The 19310-nt window shown below is 43.5% G+C and overlaps 1 protein-coding gene across 1 annotated transcript; it reads left to right on the forward strand.

Annotated features, from left to right (window-relative positions):
* Window positions 1-372: 372 nt before the first annotated feature.
* On the forward strand, window positions 373-18906 carry LOC310649095 (vomeronasal type-2 receptor 26-like; the record flags this gene model as incomplete). The annotated part of the gene is made up of 5 exons (XM_083377366.1): window positions 373-441; window positions 12119-12358; window positions 12694-13554; window positions 16794-16920; window positions 18011-18906. 5 exons carry the CDS (start codon window positions 373-375, stop codon window positions 18904-18906), a joined length of 2193 nt encoding a protein of 730 aa, XP_083233492.1.
* Between the last annotated feature and the right edge of the window lie 404 nt (window positions 18907-19310).

Consider the following 19310-nt stretch of genomic DNA (forward strand, 5'->3'; position numbering starts at 1 on the left):
TTTTATGTTATTTTCTTCTGTACATATGAGCTTTCATTCTACCATTTTTTACTTAATATCTTAGTTCCAAAGGTTCATAACCTGGCATTTGTGTCTAGTGAGAAATAATCAACTTGTTTCACTCTGATATTTTTCAAAGTTCCCTTGCGAGTAACTCACTACTTAATGTATAGACATCGTCCCTTCTTCTCCATGTCCCAAGGGCATTTCAGCAGACACTGACAAAACTAGGACCTTAGATTAAGACATTGCATTATATTAACCTCTGCTCAGAAATACAGAATTGCAGGTAGGGAGAAAAAGAAGGATTTGTGTTTGAACTGATATATCCCCAGCTGCAAATGTAATGACCAGACCAACACAATAGACGTCATGGGAGGAGCCCGTACTAAGACCTGTGTCAACATGGGAACTACTTTGTGCAACTTCAAATTTCCCCAGGTGAGAAGAAATACAGTATGGAGCCAGAGGGAAAGTCAATGAGCTAGTTATTATTTTCAGTTGTTGGGCCCTCACGACAACTCTTATTATTCTGAGACCTGACTGGAATAAGAAGGAGCAACTAATAAAGAAATGAAGCTGATAATTATACCAGATCTCTTCAATGAAGCAACTTGGTTACTTTCACCCAATAGGGCTTTTTTTTAAAGTTATTTTTGCAGTTTGGAGCAGTAACCTGATATATAGAGATGCAGATATACATTGCGCTCAGCCTATGACACCATGACAGACAATGAAGCATTTTTTAAAAAAAATAATCTTAAATTATTCAGATTTTAATTTTAGTTTATTGATTATTTATTTATTTTTTTTTTATTTAGATTTATATACCGCCCTTTCTCAAAGGACTCAGGGCGGTTTACAGGGCATTTAAAAAACAGTCAATACAAACGTTAAAACAAATTAAAAGAGATTAAATAGAACCCTGAGAAAATTAAAACCCAGTTAAAATTAAAATTAAAAATATTCTCAGCTCGAAGAGCCAGGTCTTCAGGTCCCGGCGGAATGAACGGAAGTTGGGGGCAGTCCTAAGCTCCACAGGCAGCTGGTTCCACACGGCAGGCGCACCCACTGAGAAGGCCCTACCCCTGGGTGTTACACACCGGCAGTCTTTAACCGGCGGCACCCTGAGGAGACCCTCCCTGTGGGAGCGCACTGGATGAAGGGAACTTGATGCTGGCAGCAGGTGTTCCCTCAAATATCCCGGACCCTCGCCATTTAGGGCTTTATAGGTCATCACCAGCACCTTGAATCTCACCCGAAGGGCAACTGGAAGCCAATGCAGCTCACGGAGTAGAGGTGTTACATGGGAATATCGGGAGACCCCCATCACGACCTGCGTGGCCGCATTCTGCACCAGTTGAAGCCTCCGGGTGGTCCTCAAGGGCAGCCCCATGTAGAGAGTGTTGCAGTAGTCTAAACGGGAGGTCACAAGCACATGAGTGACTGTGCGTAGGGCATCTCGGTCCAGGTAGGGTCGCAACTGGTGCACCAGGCGAACCTGGGCAAAAGCCCCCCTTGTCACAGCTCCTATATGGTCTTCAAAAGTGAGCTGTGAATCCAGGAGGACGCCCAAGTTGCGAGCCCTATCAATGGAGGGTAACACCTCACCCCCCATCGTTAGAGATGGAATAGTCTGGTTGACCCGAGATGCCGGTATGCACAGCCACTCAGTCTTGGCAGGATTGAGACAAAGCCTGTTTCTCCCCATCCAGACCCGGACCGCTTCCAGGCAACGGGACATCACAGCGAGGGCATCGCTGGGTTGGTTTGGGGTGGAGAAAAAAAGTTGGGTATCATCAGCGTACTGATGATACCCCACCCCAAAACCACGAATGATCTCGCCCAGCGGCTTCATATAGATGTTGAACAGGAGGGGTGAGAGAACCGACCCCTGAGGAACTCCACAAACGAGAGGCCTCGGGGCGGACCTCTGCCCTCCCGTCAACACCGACTGCGAGCGGCCCAGGAGATAGGAGGAGAACCACTGCAAAACAGTGCCTCCCACTCCCAACTCCCTGAGACGCTGCAGTAGGATACCATGGTCGATGATATCGAAAGCCGCTGAGAGGTCTAATAGGACTAGGACAGAGGAACAACCCCTGTCCCGAGCCCGCCAGAGATCATTCACCAGCGCGACCAATGCCGTCTCCGTGCTGTGCCCAGGCCTGAAACCCGATTGGTACGGGTCCAGATAATCAGTTTCATCCAGGAACAGAGGAAGCTGATGGGCCACCACACTCTCAACAACCTTCGCCAGAAAGCGGAGGTTGGAGACCGGACGATAGTTATTTAAAACAGCTGGGTCCAGGGCAGGCTTCTTGAGGAGGGGTCTCACCACCGCCTCCTTCAGGGAGGCGGGGAAGACACCCTCCTTCAAGGAAGCAGTTATTACTGCCTGGAACCAGCCTCGTGTCTCCTCCCGAGGCGCATAAACCAGCCAGGAGGGGCACAGGTCCAACAAACAGGTGGTGGAGCTCAGCCTCCTCATCATCCTGTCCACATCATCAGGGGAAACAGGATCGAACTCAGTCCAGATAACATGCTCAAGACCATCCGATTCCTCCACATCAGACTCTGCCCAGTCAGAGTCCAAACCGGCCCGGATCTGAGCGATTTTGTCCGTCAGATGATGACTAAACTCCTCGGCCCGCCCCTGCAAGGGATCCTCCCTCACCTCCTGGTTAAGAAGGGAGCGAGTCACCCTAAACAGTGTGGCCGGGCAAATATCTGCGGACGCGATAAGGGCAGAGAAGTAATTAGCCTTCGCCGTCCTCATCGCTGCAAGATAAGACCTTATAAAGGTTCTTAACTGCAATCGGTCAGATTCGGATCAGGTGGATCTCCAACAGCTCTCTAGACCCCGTCTCCGACGCTTCATCTCCCGGAGCTCCACAAAAAACCATGGAGCCCAACGGGATCTGCACCGGGTCAGGGGTTGCAAGGGTACAACACAGTCGAGTGCCTCAGCGGCTGCCTTATCCCAGGCATCAACCAAGGCCTCCACTGGCCTGTGGGTGAGGGCGATGGGTATAGACCCAAGCGCCATCTGGAACCATTCCAGGTCCATTAGGCGCCTGGGGCGGAACCACCTGGTCGGTTCCGCCGCCCAGCAGTGGGGGGGTAGCATAACGGATGACCAGCCACAGGAGATAATGGTCGGACCATGACAGGGGAACAATGACCGGTGAACCCCCTCCTAGAACATCCAACCACTGTCCGGACAGGAACACCAGGTCGAGAGTGTGACCCCCTGCATGAGTCGGGCCCTGAATTACTTGGGTCAGGCCAATGGCTGTCATGGAAGCCATGAACTCCCGAGCCAACTCAGATGACCCTCCCAGTGAAGGCAGGTTGAAATCACCCAGTACCATAAGCCTGGGGAACTCCACCTCCAACCCTGAGAGGGTGTCGAGCAGCTCGGGCAGGGCTGTTGCCACACAGCTGGGCAACAGCCCATCTGTGAGCAACAAGCCCATCTGAACCCGAGGGCCACATCTCAGGAGGAGGGTCTCACTCCCGCCAGTCTGGACAATGGTGGTCTCCTGCAGACATAAAGTCTCCCTGATAACCACCGCCACCCCTCCACCCCTGCCCTAAGCCCACGGCCGGTGTAGCACATGGAAACCTAGGGGACATAATTCAGTCAGAGGGACCCCTCCCTCCGAGCCCACCCAAGTTTCTGTAATGCACGCCAGATCCGCGCATTCCTCCTCGATCAAGTCACGAACGAGGGGAGCCTTGTTAACAACGGATCTGGCGTTAAAATAAACCAGCCTAAGCTCAGGGACCTGATCACCCTCACCCCCGGGCAAGAGGGTGCCAACCAGAGGGTCGGAGCACGCCACTGCTCGAAGACAGTGGGGGCGTGATCCCAGATGTTGATATGGCCCTCCGTGCAAACACCTGCCACCATTCCCTATCGTCTTGGGGATTTGCAGCCCCACCCCAGCACACACAGAACCAGCAGTCTCCGCCCCCAACCCTATCTCGCCGGAACCCTTCATAGGCCCAGACTGGGTACCAATTAAAAAGTCCCTCCCCACCCTACTGTCCCTCCCCATCCCTAACCCTTTAAAATACCTAGCTAAAAATATATCAGGGGCCTCTTAATGCGTCTCCACCAGAGGCCCCTAGTTAAACCCAGCCACCTCTCGGGGTCCCAGCAATTGGGCCCGTCATCAAGGGAAATGTTAGAAAGGGAGGCTGGTCGTATCCAGGAGGGAGAAACCCCCCTGAGGGCGTACAAGTCCGATCTAGAGTATTGTACTCGAGCCATGAGATAGAACTGTCCATATGAGCCATTGTTCACAAATGGGGTCAGATGTTATTAAGATGATAAGATGTTAGTTAAGATATAAAAACATTAAGTCCGGAACATGTCTTCATCCAGCAATCCGCCAATCCGGCTCTGCTCTCACCTGAGCCGGTCCAGACAAGAGCCCATGACTGTCCTCTCACCTAGCCATGAGATCCAGCCTGGGATTGATAAGGGCAGCATTGCTGGGGGAGTAGAAATCCCCCCTGCTAGTCTCTCACACCAGCAGGGGATTGATAGCCAGTCCAGGGCCGCCCTCTCACCACGGCCTGTCCTAGACTCCTTCCGGAACATCATAGGGAGGTCACGGGAACAGGAGAAAAAATGTCCCAAATCCTGTTCCAGCCTCCAATCCATCTTGGAAAGTAACAAGCAAAGACCATCCAAACACGCTAAATCCATTCCTAGGGCCGCAGGGAGCTCAGTCATAAATGTCAAGTGCTCAGATTCAAGCAGCCAAATCTCCATCGTTCTCTGAGAAAAAGAAGGAGACAGAAAAGTCTCCCCCATAGCCTCCACGCCGAAATGGGAATCCGCAGCCATTTTATAAGCGGAAAGACCAGGAGTAACAGTCAGGAGTAGAGAGATCCACGCGGCTGCAAACAGCGCCCTCCAATTGAGTTCAGGCGCCTGATAATCCATCCAGGGGTCCACAGCAGTATCCTAGGCCAGACATGTCAAACACAAGGCCCGGGGGCCGGATCCGGCCCGCGAAGTGGTTTCATGTGGCCCGCGAAGCCATCCTGGAAACAGGGAGGGAACAGCCCCCACTACCTTGGCCCTGGCCCAGAGACCCTCCTCCTGCCAGAGACCCCCAGATCTGTCCCACTCCTGCCCAGGCACCCATGGGCACCCTTGATGCAAACGATGTAGAGCTGGCCACGCCCACCCAGTAGGCCATACACACTTTAGACACGCCCACCCAGTAGGCCACACCCACCCAGGCCACACCCACCAGGCCCCCTGAGGGCAACCACAATGCTGATGCGGCCCTCAAAGAAATTGAGTTTGACACCCCTGTCCTAGGCTGACGAAGTCATTTCAGTCTGACGAAGCTCCCCAGCGCCCAAGGTAAGTGGAAGCAAGTGATCAATTCTAGCCAGCACAGCACCCGACAGCTGATCCAGAGCACCAGCTGATCGGCGGCAGGTTACAGGGCGCCCGGCCACTGCTGCTGCCGCTGCTACTTCTCTGGGGGGGGGAAAGGCTCCACACAGTGAAACAGTGCTAGCCTGTTGTTCCTACACCCCCCCTCCGAATATGCCCCTCAGCTGGGCTTTCGTGAGCCTCCCAGTCCCCCATTGTGTCGGCTCACCGCAGAGCTCAGCGAACGCCGCCCGTGGTAGCCGCCATCTTGGGCAAAAAAACAAACCCACTTTGAGTTACTCTCTGAAGGAGATGAATAGTTAAGAAATATGAAAATTAAGAAATAAATATTTGTCTTGCTCTGCATGAAGCTGATATGAAAGGAGGAGAACCTAGGAAGTTAGAGAGTACCTGGAAATTAAATACAAAGAGAATCCACATGATTATAATCTCTTGTTCAAAATACAGGAAGTGTTGTTTTTTATATAAATTTTTTATTAATTTTCTCATTTTACAATCAGATACTTAACAGACAGCATGTTATCTGCGTCCATTAGTAATTCAGTGGCATATATTAACTTTTTTCAATCTAGATCCAATATTACACCATCAAATATTTCCTCTTCCTCTGATAGTACCTGTTTTCCCACACTAGGCAAATACAATTATTATAATAAATATACAATTAAATATCAACATCTTTGTTATATGTTTATCATAATATCAATGTCAGTTTTATCTAAATTTATAACCAAATCATATCTTAATTGCTTTTGCACTTAATATCCTTCTCCTTCTCCCTTCTCTATCTTCTCCACCTGCCTTGCTTGCACTTGGCTATTTGAGGCTATTGTTGGACTTTCCTCTGATCCCCCCCATAGCTCTTGCAAATAGCCATGTGCCCTGGTCTAATGATATGCATGTTATTCCACCATTGCAAATCTGCTGATCTTCCTCTGATCCCTGGATTGGCCACTTCAGTACATTCACTGCATCTGCATGCCACTCCTGCCCACCACTGCCTATCCCAGTCAATCCCATCTTCACTGGCCATTATCCATGCATTACTGTGCATGCAAGACACAGCACTCTCTCTCTTCACCTTGTCTGCATCCGATCGTCTGGAGCTGCTGTTGGATCACTCTCTAATTTTTCCCATCTCCCGACCTCGGTTGGCTGCTGTGTGTCTGACCTCTTCTCTATCTCATGAGTCATGCTGCCCTCATCCATCCATCGCCCTTCCCCTGGTGGTGTACACATTGTTCTACCCTTCTAGGTCTCCCGGTTCTCCTCTGGTCTTCAGGTTGGGTGACTCGGTGAATTTGTTGCGGCCAAATGCTCCTCCTGCTCCTCACCAACCATCCCAGTCAATCTCATCCTTGCCAGACGTCCTCCGTCCATTTCTGTGTGCGTGGGCTGCCACCCTCTATCTTCTTGTCCCGTCCACATACGATCATCGGGAGTTGCCACTGGATCCTCCTCACTTGCTCCCATCCTCCAAACTTGGTAGAACACTGTGTACGACATTTTTCTCCATTGCATGAGTCATACGGCTTCTATCTTTTTCAACTCCTTTCTTTCTGAGTGTGGGCAGTATTTTTTTGTTGTTGTTCATGCACTCTTAATGCTTGATAAGCTGGTAGCAGGTCTATTGGAGGTCCAGCCGATCCGAATCCGACCGATTGTGACTAAGAACCTATATGAGGTCTTATCTCGCAGCGATAAGGGCGGCGAGGTCTAACCACTTCGCTACCCTTATCGCGTCTGCAGATAACTGCCCAGCCGCCCTGTTTAGGGTGACCCGCTCCCTCCTTAATGAGGAGGTGAGGGAGGAACCCTTGCAGGGGCGTGCCGAGGAGTTTAGTCAACATCTGTCGGACAAAATCACTCGGATTTGGACTGGTCTGGACTCTGACTGGGCAGAGTCTGACGATCAGGACACGGGTGGTCTTGTCGATATTATCTGGGAGGAGTTTGATTCTGTGACTCCAGAGGAAGTGGACAGGATTATGGGGAGGTTGAGCTCCACCACATGATTATTGGACCCGTGCCCTTCCTGGCTGGTTTATGCGGCTCAGGAGGGGACACGAGGCTGGTTCCAGGCGATCATATCTGCCTCTTTGAGTGAGGGCAGTTTCCCCACCATCTTGAAGGAGGCGGTGGTGAGACCTCTCCTCAAGAAGCCTGTCTTGGACCCAGCTGTGTTAAATAACTTTCGTCCGGTCTCCAACCTTCGCTTTCTTGCAAAAGTTGTTGAGAGTGTGGTGGCGCATCAACTCCCTCTGGTCCTGGATGAAGCAGATTATCTAGACCCGTACCAATCAGGTTTCAGGCCCGGGCACAGCACGGAGACGGCATTGGTCGCTCTGGTGAATGATCTCTGGATGGCCAGGGACAGGGGACATTCCTCTGTCCTAGTCCTATTAGACCTCTCAGCGGTGTTCGATACCATCGACCATGGTATCCTGCTGCGGTGTCTCAGGGGATTGGGAGTGGGAGGCACAGTCTTTCAGTGGTTCTCCTCCTATCTCCTGGGACGTTCGCAGTCGGTGTTGACAGGGGGCAGAGGTCTATCTCGAGGCCTCTCGCTTGTGGAGTCCCTCAGGGGTCGGTTCTCTAGCCTCTCCTGTTCAACATCTATATGAAACCGCTGGGTCAGATCATTCGTGGTTTTGGAGTTGGGTATCATCAGTACGCTGATGATACCCAGCTTTTTATTTCAATCCCAAACGACCCCAGTCATGCCCTCGACGTGATGTCCCATTGCCTGGAAGCGGTTCGGGTCTGGATGGGGAGGAACAGACTTCAACTCAACCCCGACAAGACTGAGTGGCTGTGCATACCGGCATCCCGGGATATTCAGAATATCCCATCTCTTTCTATGGGGGGTGAGCTATTACCCCCCGTAGATAGGGCTCGCAACTTGGGAGTCCTCCTAGATTCACGGCTTACTTTGGAAGATCACATAGTGGGAGTGACTAGGGGGGCCTTCGCCCAGGTTCACCTGGTGTGCCAGTTGCGGCCCTATCTAGACCGGGATGCCCTGCGTACGGTTACTCATGAGCTCGTGACCTCTCGTTTAGACTACTGCAACACTTTCTACATGGAGCTGCCCTTGAAGACCACTCGGAGGCTCCAACTGGTACAGAATGCAGCTGCGAGAGTTGTGTTGGGAGTCTCCCGATACTCCCATGTTATACCCCTGCTCCGCGAGCTGCATTGGCTCCCAGTTGTCTTCCGGGTGAGGTTCAAGGTGCTGGTATTGGAATACCTTGGGGAGCACCTGCGGCCGGCATCAACTTCCCTCCTCCCAATACGCTCCCACAGAGAGGGTCTCCTCAGGGTGCCACCGGTCAAAGAATGCCGACTGGTGTCCCCTAGGGGGAGGGCGTTCTCTGTGGGTGCGCCGGATTTATGGAACCGTCTTCCGGTTGAGCTCCGGATGGCGCCCGACTTTCTCTCCTTCCGGCGTGATCTAAAGACGTATCTTTTTGAACAAGCTGGCCTGGCCTGATGGGAGGGGGTTGGGTTTTTATTACTTTTAAATGCGTTTTAAACTATCTAAGAGTTCTGGGCACTTGTTTAATCTTTTTTTAATTTTTGTATTCTGTCTTTTTAACATGTATTACCCTGTTCACTGCCCTGAGTCCTTCGGGAGAAGGGCGGTATACAAATAAAATAATAATAATAATAATAATAATAATAATAATAATAATAATAATAATAATAATAATAATAATAATAATAATAATAATAATAATAATAATAATAATATATGGCAATTAATTGAATGTGTATCTGACCACCAGGCTTCCTTAAGCAAGCAGCCTCCTTTAGACATGTCCTAGGGGATGGCCTCCACCCTCATAAAGTCAAAACAGTGGTTATTGTTGACTATGTGTTGACATATCTGTGAGCATTGCTCATGCCTTTTGACAGCCAACTTATGTTCATGGACTCTAGTCTTGAGCCATTTGGCCGTCTCTCCAATATAATTACACTGGCAGTCCTTGCATCTTACTCTGTAAACCACCAATGACTTTTCTTCTTCAGGTAGTGGCTCCTTGGAGCACATCACCTTAGCACGGTGTGTCTGATTTAGCTGGTGTGCCACACTAATATTGTGTGGTGCCAATATTCATCCCGTCACCTCCGATACCCCATTGCTATATGGTATCATCCTTCCAGATTGCAGCTGTCAATCTATTCTGCATCCTGCAGGGCTTTTTAATGTATATATTCAAAATTTTGTGACTAACAAAGAGTTAAAGTGAGACTAGTATAGCTATTTCAAGCTCTTTAGCTCTCATCAGCTAGTCTTACCCCTCTGGGATTCGAACCTGGGCAGCTTGCCAGTTAGGCAGCTGTATTAACCTTTAGGCCACAGGCTCCCCCTCACTCCAGTCAGTAGAGGACAGTGATGACATATATGTGTTGGGAGGAGCACCTGGTCTACGATGACATATATGTGTTGGGAGGAGCACCTGGTCTACCAATTATAAAGCAGTCTGTTCTGCGTTTCACTCCAGTCTGGGAACATCTTTTGCAGGCAGACGCCACTACTGTGAACAATGTAAATTCAAAATTTTGTGATTAAATGAAAAAAGCTAATCAAGGATAGAATTCTGTCTGAAAATGGATTTTTAATATTATAAGGTGCACTCTTCTCAAAATCTTTGACTTTGTGTGCTGTAGCCTATAAGCTTCACTAGACTCTTGCCAAAAAACAAAAACAACCAACACTTCAAATATTCTTCACAACCACTTTTTTTTCAACATATAGAGGAAAATGCACATGAATATCCACTACCCGATATATCAATGTTTGAGATGCAGTATGTTGTTGCACAGGGAACACTGTTACCTTCCACCAAAAAGATACCTATTAAACTGCTCACATTTGCATAATTTGGAACATGCTATATGGGGAGAAGATGGGGCAAGTAATGGGTAAAAAAAATGTATCATGACAGATCAAATATTGGTAATATTATCATGATATATCTTATATTAAGCAAAGGGTAAGCAAAATGAGCTCAATAAATAACAATAATAATACGTTGGAAGGGACCTTGGAGGTCATCTAGTCCAACTCCCTGCTCAGGCAGGAAACCCTATACCATTTCAGGCAAGTGGCTGCCCAGTCCCTTCTTAAAAACTTCCAGTGTTGGAGCATTCACCACTTCTGGAGGCAGGTTGTTCCACTGGTTAGCTGTTCTAACTGTCAGGAAGTTTCTCCTTAGTTCTAGGTTGCTTCTCTCCTTGATTAGTTTCCATCCATTGCTTCTTGTCCTGCTTTCAGGTGCTTTGGAGTACATTATGTACATTATACTTTTCTCTAATTGTATGTTTTCCCTTCTTCTGTACATATGACTTTTCACTCTCCCAAATTCTACATAATATCTTAGTTCCAAAAGTTCATAACAGTGCAGTAGTGTCTACTGAGACATAATAAACAGGTTTCTCTCTGATATTACATTGCAAGTAATAGTATTCATTTCTAATTAAGTATAGAATTGTCCCTTCTTCTCCATGTCACAAGGGCATTCCAGCACACTGACAAAACTAGGGCCCAAGAATTAGACATTGCATTGTCTTAACCTCTGCTCAGAAATACAGAACTGCATGTAAGGAGAAAAAGAAGGATTTGTGTTTGAACTGATATTTTCTTGGCTAAATTTCAGATAATGTTCATGGTCTAAACTTAAGGTAACATTAAGGGGTGGCCACCCCAACTCCTCATTTGAATAATAAAATAGGAGCTACTGTTTGATATCTACTATGGCCATATATTATAGTGAGTTGTTTATATACAGAATTCTGATTTTATTTTTTCCCCCTAACATAATCTTAATTTCTCCTGGTTCCAACTGCAAACTCAGCAGTCCGCTTCCAATTGCTCACAAGTATTATCAGCCTGGAGACTTAATCATTGCTGCAATTATTTATCAGATCTTCTTTCTTTCCAATGAAATCACATTTCAAAGACTTCCCCCTTGTGAACTGCTTGATGAGTATCAGTAAGTATCTCCTGCTGGTGCTACTCCTACTTCTCTTTCCTTTGTTACCACTTGCAGTATTTTTTCTGCTGAACCATATCAGCTGCTTGTTAATCAGTAATCCAATGTCCATATATAGCCATTTTTAATTACAAAACTCACAGAAATACCTCTTGTCTTAACACAGAAGTTCAAATTGAGACAAATCGATTTGACTCATAAATTATATAAATAACTTTTTCTTCAGGAAACTTCCTTCCTTCACCAAAGTCCACCACTGAAAGTAAAAATGTAGAGGTTGTAGATCCCCTCAGGTTAATCCTGATTTTTTCCCCTGTTTCATCTTACGCAGTAATGAAGCAGAAAATCCACAAGTGCATTTGAGATTTTTTTCCAGCCTTTTAAAATGGAACTTTCTTCTCAATCTTAGAATATTATAGAGAAAATACAGATAGAACTGAAATTAAATGTTACTGTAATATCTAAAGTGATCCTGGAAGAAATAGCTTACTATGAATTTGACAATCTAGTGCTATTGTTCATTAAGGACAAGGCTCCAAACATCCAGAATAAACAATAAGCACTAGATCTAGAACATTAAAAATGTCAACTGTCTGAATATAAAGCAGAAATATTTGATGTTGTTTGTAACTCTCACTGAAGGTTCCTCACTCATAATTATCAACATACTTTGGCTCTGGCATTTGCTGTAAAGGAGATCAATGAACATTTTGGAATTTTACCCAATATTAGCCTCGGTTTCCACATCGCTACCAATTATCTTGAGGAATATACAACTTATCATTTAGCAATGGAATTTTTATCTACAAAAGATAATTTTATCCCAAACTACAAATGTAATGACCAGACCAACACGGTAGCCATCATTGGAGGACCCCGTACTAAGACCTGCGTCAACATGGCAACCACTTTATGCAACTACAAATTTCCCCAGGTGAGAAGAAAGATGGAGCAAGAGGAAAAGTCCATGAGCTAGTTATTATTTTCATATGTTGGGCCCACATGATAACTCTTATGAGAAAGATTCCAGAGGCAACAAATATTTGTCATATAATGACAAAAATATCACCAAAGGATAGTCCCCTTTTTGCTTCATGACCAGTATTAAACTTATAGATGTCCTTAACCCTAACTGTATTTTTTACAAAGCCTCTTTCAGTATCCCACTGAAACCCAAGAATTGTATTAAGTAAAAAAAAGAATTCTTCCTTTATTTTTAAAAAAGTTTTCTCCCTTTTTTCCTCTGTTCTCCCATGTTTCCTCAATTAGATTACGTATGGATCAGCTCCTTTGATGAATAATGACCAAGCAGGTATTTTTGTCAAGTGGATGTTCCCTGATGAAATTCACCAGCTTAAAGGAATACTACACTTACTATTGCATTTTGAATGGACCTGGGTTGGATTGATTTCTCTGTATGAGGAAGACAGGGAGAGATTTGTTCAAAATAGTCTTTCCATGTTTTCAGAGAGAGGAATATGCTTTGACTTTATAGAATGTCTACCCCAAATGATGTATTTCAGGGAAGCTGCTGAAATGATGGATAAGACAGATAAAATATATAAAGTGATTATGTGGAGTACAGTCATTGCAGTGATCTTTAATGGTGAAATTACAAGCATAGTGGCTTTGAGAATGATGCTCTCTGTTTTAGATTCTGATGATATTCCAAAGGAGAGAAAAGCCAAAATTTGGATCATGACAGCTCAGATGGAATTCACCTCTATTGTGATACAAAGACATTTGCCTATTAATTTTCTCCATGGTGCAATTGACTTTGCACTTCACTCTAAGGAGTTGACTGTATTCCAACAATTTATGCAGAAGCGAAACCCAAACTTTGAAAAAGAAGATGGCTTTATTAGGGATTTCTGGAAAGATGCATTTGAATGCTCATTCTCCAGCGATGTAAGTGAAGGGAATGCTGAAAGGATCTGTACTGGAGAAGAGAATTTGGAGAATCTTCCTAATTCTGTCTTTGAAACCACCATGGGCGGACTTAGTTACAGCATCTATAATGCAGTCTATGCCGTGGCACATGCTCTGAGGGCTTTGCTTACCTCAAATCTCAAAGCAGATCAAAAAATTGATAAGAGGAGGCACAAGTATTTCCTTCAATCACCATGGAAGGTAGTGTCCACTGATCCAAATTCAGGAAAATCATCAGATCATATAAATCAATGTTTATTCTTCTTTTATTTTGGCAGTTAAAATTAAAATATTTATTTGTTTGTTGGTTTTCATACTTCCTAACTACCTCCCTCCATCCTTCTTTGCTTTACAGATACTTTTGAATGTTATTAGTATTGTCATATGCAAGAAAACAGAAATAGAAAAACCTTTAATCTTTGTCAAATATTATGTGTTACAAACACAGGGGTTACCATTGTAATATACATATATTATTCTACCAAGTTAATTCATAATCCATAAAATGTTCAGTTGATCAAAGCAAATTAATGGTGTCAACTTTCTTTCTTTTTCAGCATTGTCTTGGAATTTTTATATTAAACATTTAGAGATGAAAATATTCAATAGAGTGGAAAATCTATGTGATAGAGAAAGCATTTCTTTTTCAATTATAAACAGTGTAGATTGGTGAAAAAATAGCATTCCATTGACCATAAACCATATGGAGGGAACTGAGATTCCTACATATGATTCAAGGAAACCAGTTAATGTTTATATTTCTTTGATCTTTCATTCAGCTCCACCATTTTTTGAAGCAAGTTTCTTTTAACAATAGTGCTGGAGAACTGATTTCTTTTGGTCTCAGTGGGGAATTAAGAACTGGTTTTGATATTTTCAACTGGGTCACATTTCCAAATAACTCCTTTCTAAGGGCCCAAATTGGAAGGATCGACCCCATGGCTCCCCCAGATAAGCTCCTCACCATTTCTGCCAAGGATGCTGTTTGGCCTCTTGTATTTAACCAGGTGCATCTCATTTTTCACAGAAATAATTTAACAACCACTAACACCTCAACAACACTTATTTAGCAGCCTCAAAATTTTTTGTAAATGATATGAACATAAACCCAAAATTATCTCAAAATAGTCATTGTAGTAGTAATCTTTATTAGTTAATTTCAGTGGAAGGAAATGAGATAAGATAAGATAAGAAAGTAAGATAAATTGGGATATGATAAAATAAAATGCAAAGATATATAATAATATGAATACTACAGATCAAAAACAATAGGTCCTTAAGTGAATTACTTTTACATGCAATATATTGTATAAGGGACGAGGTGGCTCAGTGGGTTAGTGAGCTTGTCGATCAGATGGTCGGCAGTTTGGCGGGTCGAATCCTGAGTGCTGCGTAACAGAGTGAGTGCCTGTTACTCATCCCAGCTTCTGCCAACCTAGCAGTTCGAAAGGACGTAAAAATGCAAGTAGAAAAATAGGGACCACTACGGTGGGAAGGGAGCAGCGTTCCAGGCGGCTTTGGCGTCTAGTCATGCTGTCCACATGACCATGGACACGTCCTCAGACAAGCGCTGGCTCTTTGGCTTTGAAACAGAGATGAGCACCGACCCCTAGAGTTGGAAACAAATAGCACGCGTGTGCGGGGGAACCTTTACCTTTACCTTTTTATATTGTATAAAACATCCTTTGTTGGAGAAGCCTGAAAATAAACATATCAGTTGATTACTTGTATATTTGGTCCTTGAAGAAAATATTTTTTTTAAAAAAAAATGTCTCCCACTATATGGTTTTGTAAAGTGGTAACTCTACTTCTGAGCCCTTGCTGAGCCAAATAAAGGAAAATTGAATAAGAATTTTGAAGGAGTTAGGATGTCTTTACTCACTTAAGTAGAATAATGACAGTCTAGGAAAGTGTGTAGCTTAATGGAAAGAAACAATTTATTCCCAAACAGTAAAAATATTTTTAAAATGGCATAGCCAGCCTTTTTTTAATTTCATATCATTGGATTTAAATTTATATTTGTGGGGCTGCCACAAAGAAGAGGGAGTCAGGTTGTTCACCAGAGCACCAGAGGGAAGGATGAGAAACAATGATTGGAAACTAATCAAGGAGAGAAGCAACCTGGAATTAAGGAGAAACTTCCTAACAATGAGGACAATCAATCAGTGGAACAGGTTACCCCAGAAATTGTGGGCGCTCCACTGCTGGAGGTTTTTAGAAAGAGACTGGACAATCACCCGTCTGAGGTGGTATAGGTCCTCCTTCTTGAGCAGAGGGCTGGACTAGAAGACCTCCAAGGTCCTTTCCAGATCTATTCTATTCTTTCTATTCTATTCTATTCTATTCTATTCTATTCTATTCTATTCTGTTCTGTTCTGTTCTGTTCTGTTCTGTTCTGTTCTGTTCTGTTCTGTTCTATTCTGTTCTATTCTATTCTATTCTATTCTATTCTATTCTATTCTATTCTATTCTATTCTATTCTATTCTATTCTATTCTATTCCAATCTAGTCTAGTCCCCTGAAAGAGATGAAATGAGGAACAGAAACTCTGTTAAAACAAAGTCTTCTGCTAGAGATAATATTTATTTGACTAACCAGCTGATTGCATACTGAACATAAAAATCACAAACACACATACAAACACACACACAGAGAGAGAGAGAGAGAGATTGAGAGAGAGAGATAAAGACAGAGACAGAGACAGCGACAGAGAGAGAGAGAGACACACACATACATATCTATATCATAACATACACCAATAAAGATTAATGCAGTATGATACGGAACAATGCATTGTAATGAGACTTCTAATTTCTAAGAGGGAACCTGATTTATACATTACACCTTACGCTGTTCAGCTTAGTAAATTCACAGGTTTAGGATTAGGCTTTACATTAATAAATATCTTGTGGAAACAATTGAGTGTGGTAATGATCATATTGTTTATAAATCATTAAAGAGAAGATAATTTTCTAGTCCTCCCTTCCTCAAGTAAAAAGCCAACTGAGTGATTCTCAGCTAGTCATGAGGACACAGTAAATCACATCTCAAAATCTTTTCAAGAAAACTGCAAGAACTTCTCCAGGCAGTCTCTCAGAATTGTGTATGTATCAATGGAAGAAAGTGGGGGGGGGGGCGGAGGAAGAGTTAAGCAGTGTTTCTCAAACTCAGGAAGTTTTTGAAGTGTGAACTTCAACATGATCGCTGGTTAACTTTGGCAGTTGACATTCACACTTATTCTATAGTACTCTAGATGCTGAGGATTGAGGAAGAAATGAATTAAAGAATCTTTTGATGAATTTAAAACAAGAAAAATGGTGAAATGGGACACTAAGGATTGATAAGTATGTGAAGAGTTTGGGCATAGATAATTGATGAAATGGACACTCCCAACACATACATTCTTCATATGAAAGCAATCTCATTTTATTTATGAACAGACATTGCCTCTTTCCATCTGTAATGAAAAATGTCCCTTTGGCTACAGCAAGGTCAAAGTGGAAGGGAAATTATCCTGCTGCTATGACTGTAGACAGTGTCCAGAAGGGAAGATAGCTGACCAAATGGGTAAGCAAAGAAATATACTACATATATTTTATTTATTTATTTAGTTTATATATATATATATGAATAATGTCTTTAGCTGACATTGCCTAAACTCCACTGTAGGTATTATCTAGCCGGAGAACAAGCCTTTATCCTCATTCTACAGACGAGCTATAGATATTTACCACTATTGTAAATCTTAAGGAACTTTATGCCTTTCAAATTAAACTGATGGATTATAGCGTTAAATATTTCCCAAAATTCCTTTTTACCTTTACTCTCATTCCTTTACCCACAAATCTTTACCTTCATCCTCATCAATAGGTTTCTCATTTTTGGATTATTCTCCTTATTGCTTCCAGAAGTATAAACATTTTGGCAGATAACCAATGCTTGTTATTTATTTATTTATTTATTTATTTATTTATTTATTTATTTATTTATTTATTTATTTATTTATTTATTTATTTTAATCCCATTTATATCCCGCCCTTCTCCGAAGACTCAGGGCGGCTTACAATCTAAGCACAAATGAAATGTGCTTAGCAATAGCCTTCATTCTATGTATATGCCTGCTTATTAGGGCTTTCCCCCCCCAAGCGGCATTATTACAAAGTCAGCTTATTGCCCCCAACAATCTGGGTCCTCATTTTACCTACCACGGAACGATGGAAGGCTGAGTCAACCTTGAGCCTGGTGGGCCGCGAACCTGCACTAATTGCAGGCAGCTGGTGTTACTTAAGGAGGCATTAGCCCACTGCTCCACCAAGGCTCTTATTAACCTATCCAGAAGGCTTTTTAGTGTATGCTTTTTGACTGAAAGGTAACGTTCCATCAAATTCAACCCATACAACATTTTTTCCTATTATTTCAACCCTTTTTACTTCCTCTTCTACCTGAAGAATAGAAGTATCACATACAGATTTTGGTGTAGCTGTATAACTTAAGGGATATTGAAACTGAACACTACAGTATTTAATGCATTTCATTGTCAATCATTTTGAGAAAAAATATTATGAAGTCATAGGATCTAAATAAATCAAGTATGTTATTAATTCTTCATGATTAAAAGTAAAGTAGTTTTGTGAAATAGTTTTGTTTCTTCCCCCAGACTTAGATGACTGTTTCCCATGTCAAGAGGATCAATATCCAAACAAGGGTCAAGATGATTGCCTTCAAAAAACTGTAACTTATTTGACTTTCCAAGAGCCTTTGGGGATTTCTTTGGTAATGATTGCAATCTCCTTTTCTATCATCTCAGCTGTGGTGCTAGGAATCTTCATAAAACACCAGGACACTCCCATTGTCAAAGCCAACAACAGGAACCTCACCTACACACTTCTCATTGCTCTTCTGCTTTCCTTCCTTTGTACTTTGCTCTTCATTGGGCAACCTGATAAAGTGAAATGTCTCATGAGACAGACTGCTTTTGGCATCACTTTCTCTGTAGCCCTTTCTTGTATTTTGGGTAAAACAACCATCGTAGTTCTTGCTTTCATGGCCACCAAGCCAGGCTCCAACATGAGGAAATGGGTGGGGAGAAGGATGGCCAACACTATTGTCCTCTCTGTTTTCATGGCTCAGTTCAGCATTTGTGTACTGTGGCTGGGAGTTTCTCCCCCGTTTCCAGATTCAGACATGCATTCCATGGCTGAAGAGATTGTCCTGGAATGTAATGAAGGTTCAACCACAATGTTTTATACAGTCCTGGGCTTTATGGGGCTGTTGACTGCTGTCACTTTCACGGTCGCCTTCCTAGCCAGGAATTTACCTGATAGCTTCAACGAAGCCAAATTTATCACCTTCAGCATGTTGGTCTTTTGTAGCGTCTGGGTGTCATTTGTTCCCACATATTTGAGTACAAAGGGGAAATATGTGGTTGCTGTAGAGATCTTCTCTATTTTGGCTTCAGCAGCTGGATTACTGGGCTGTATCTTTTTCCCCAAGTGCTATATCGTTATTCTGAGGCCTGATTTGAATAAGAAGGAGCAACTGATAAAGAAATGAAGCTGATACTTTTTTCTGATCCCTTGAATGAAACACTTGGTTACTTTTGCCCAATAGGGCTTTTTTTCATTTTTGCATAATCAGATACATAGAGATGCATATATATATTGCACTCTGTCTATGACATCATGGCAGATAATACACCTTTTAAAGTTTTTAGTCTTAAATTATTCATGATAGATCTTAGATTAAGCAAAAGGTAAGCAAAATGAGTTCAATAAATGTATATCCATTATTCTTTTCTCTAATTGTATGTTTTTTCTTCTTCTGTACATATGAGCTTCCATTCTACCATTTTTTACTTAATATCTTAGTTCCAAAGGTTCATAACCTGGCATTTGTGTCTAGTGAGAAATAATCAACATGTTTCACTCTGATATTTTTCAAAGTTCCCTTGCGAGTAA

The sequence above is a fragment of the Vipera ursinii genome (assembly GCF_947247035.1).
Source record: "Vipera ursinii genome assembly, chromosome: Z".
Lineage (NCBI taxonomy): Eukaryota > Metazoa > Chordata > Lepidosauria > Squamata > Viperidae > Vipera > Vipera ursinii.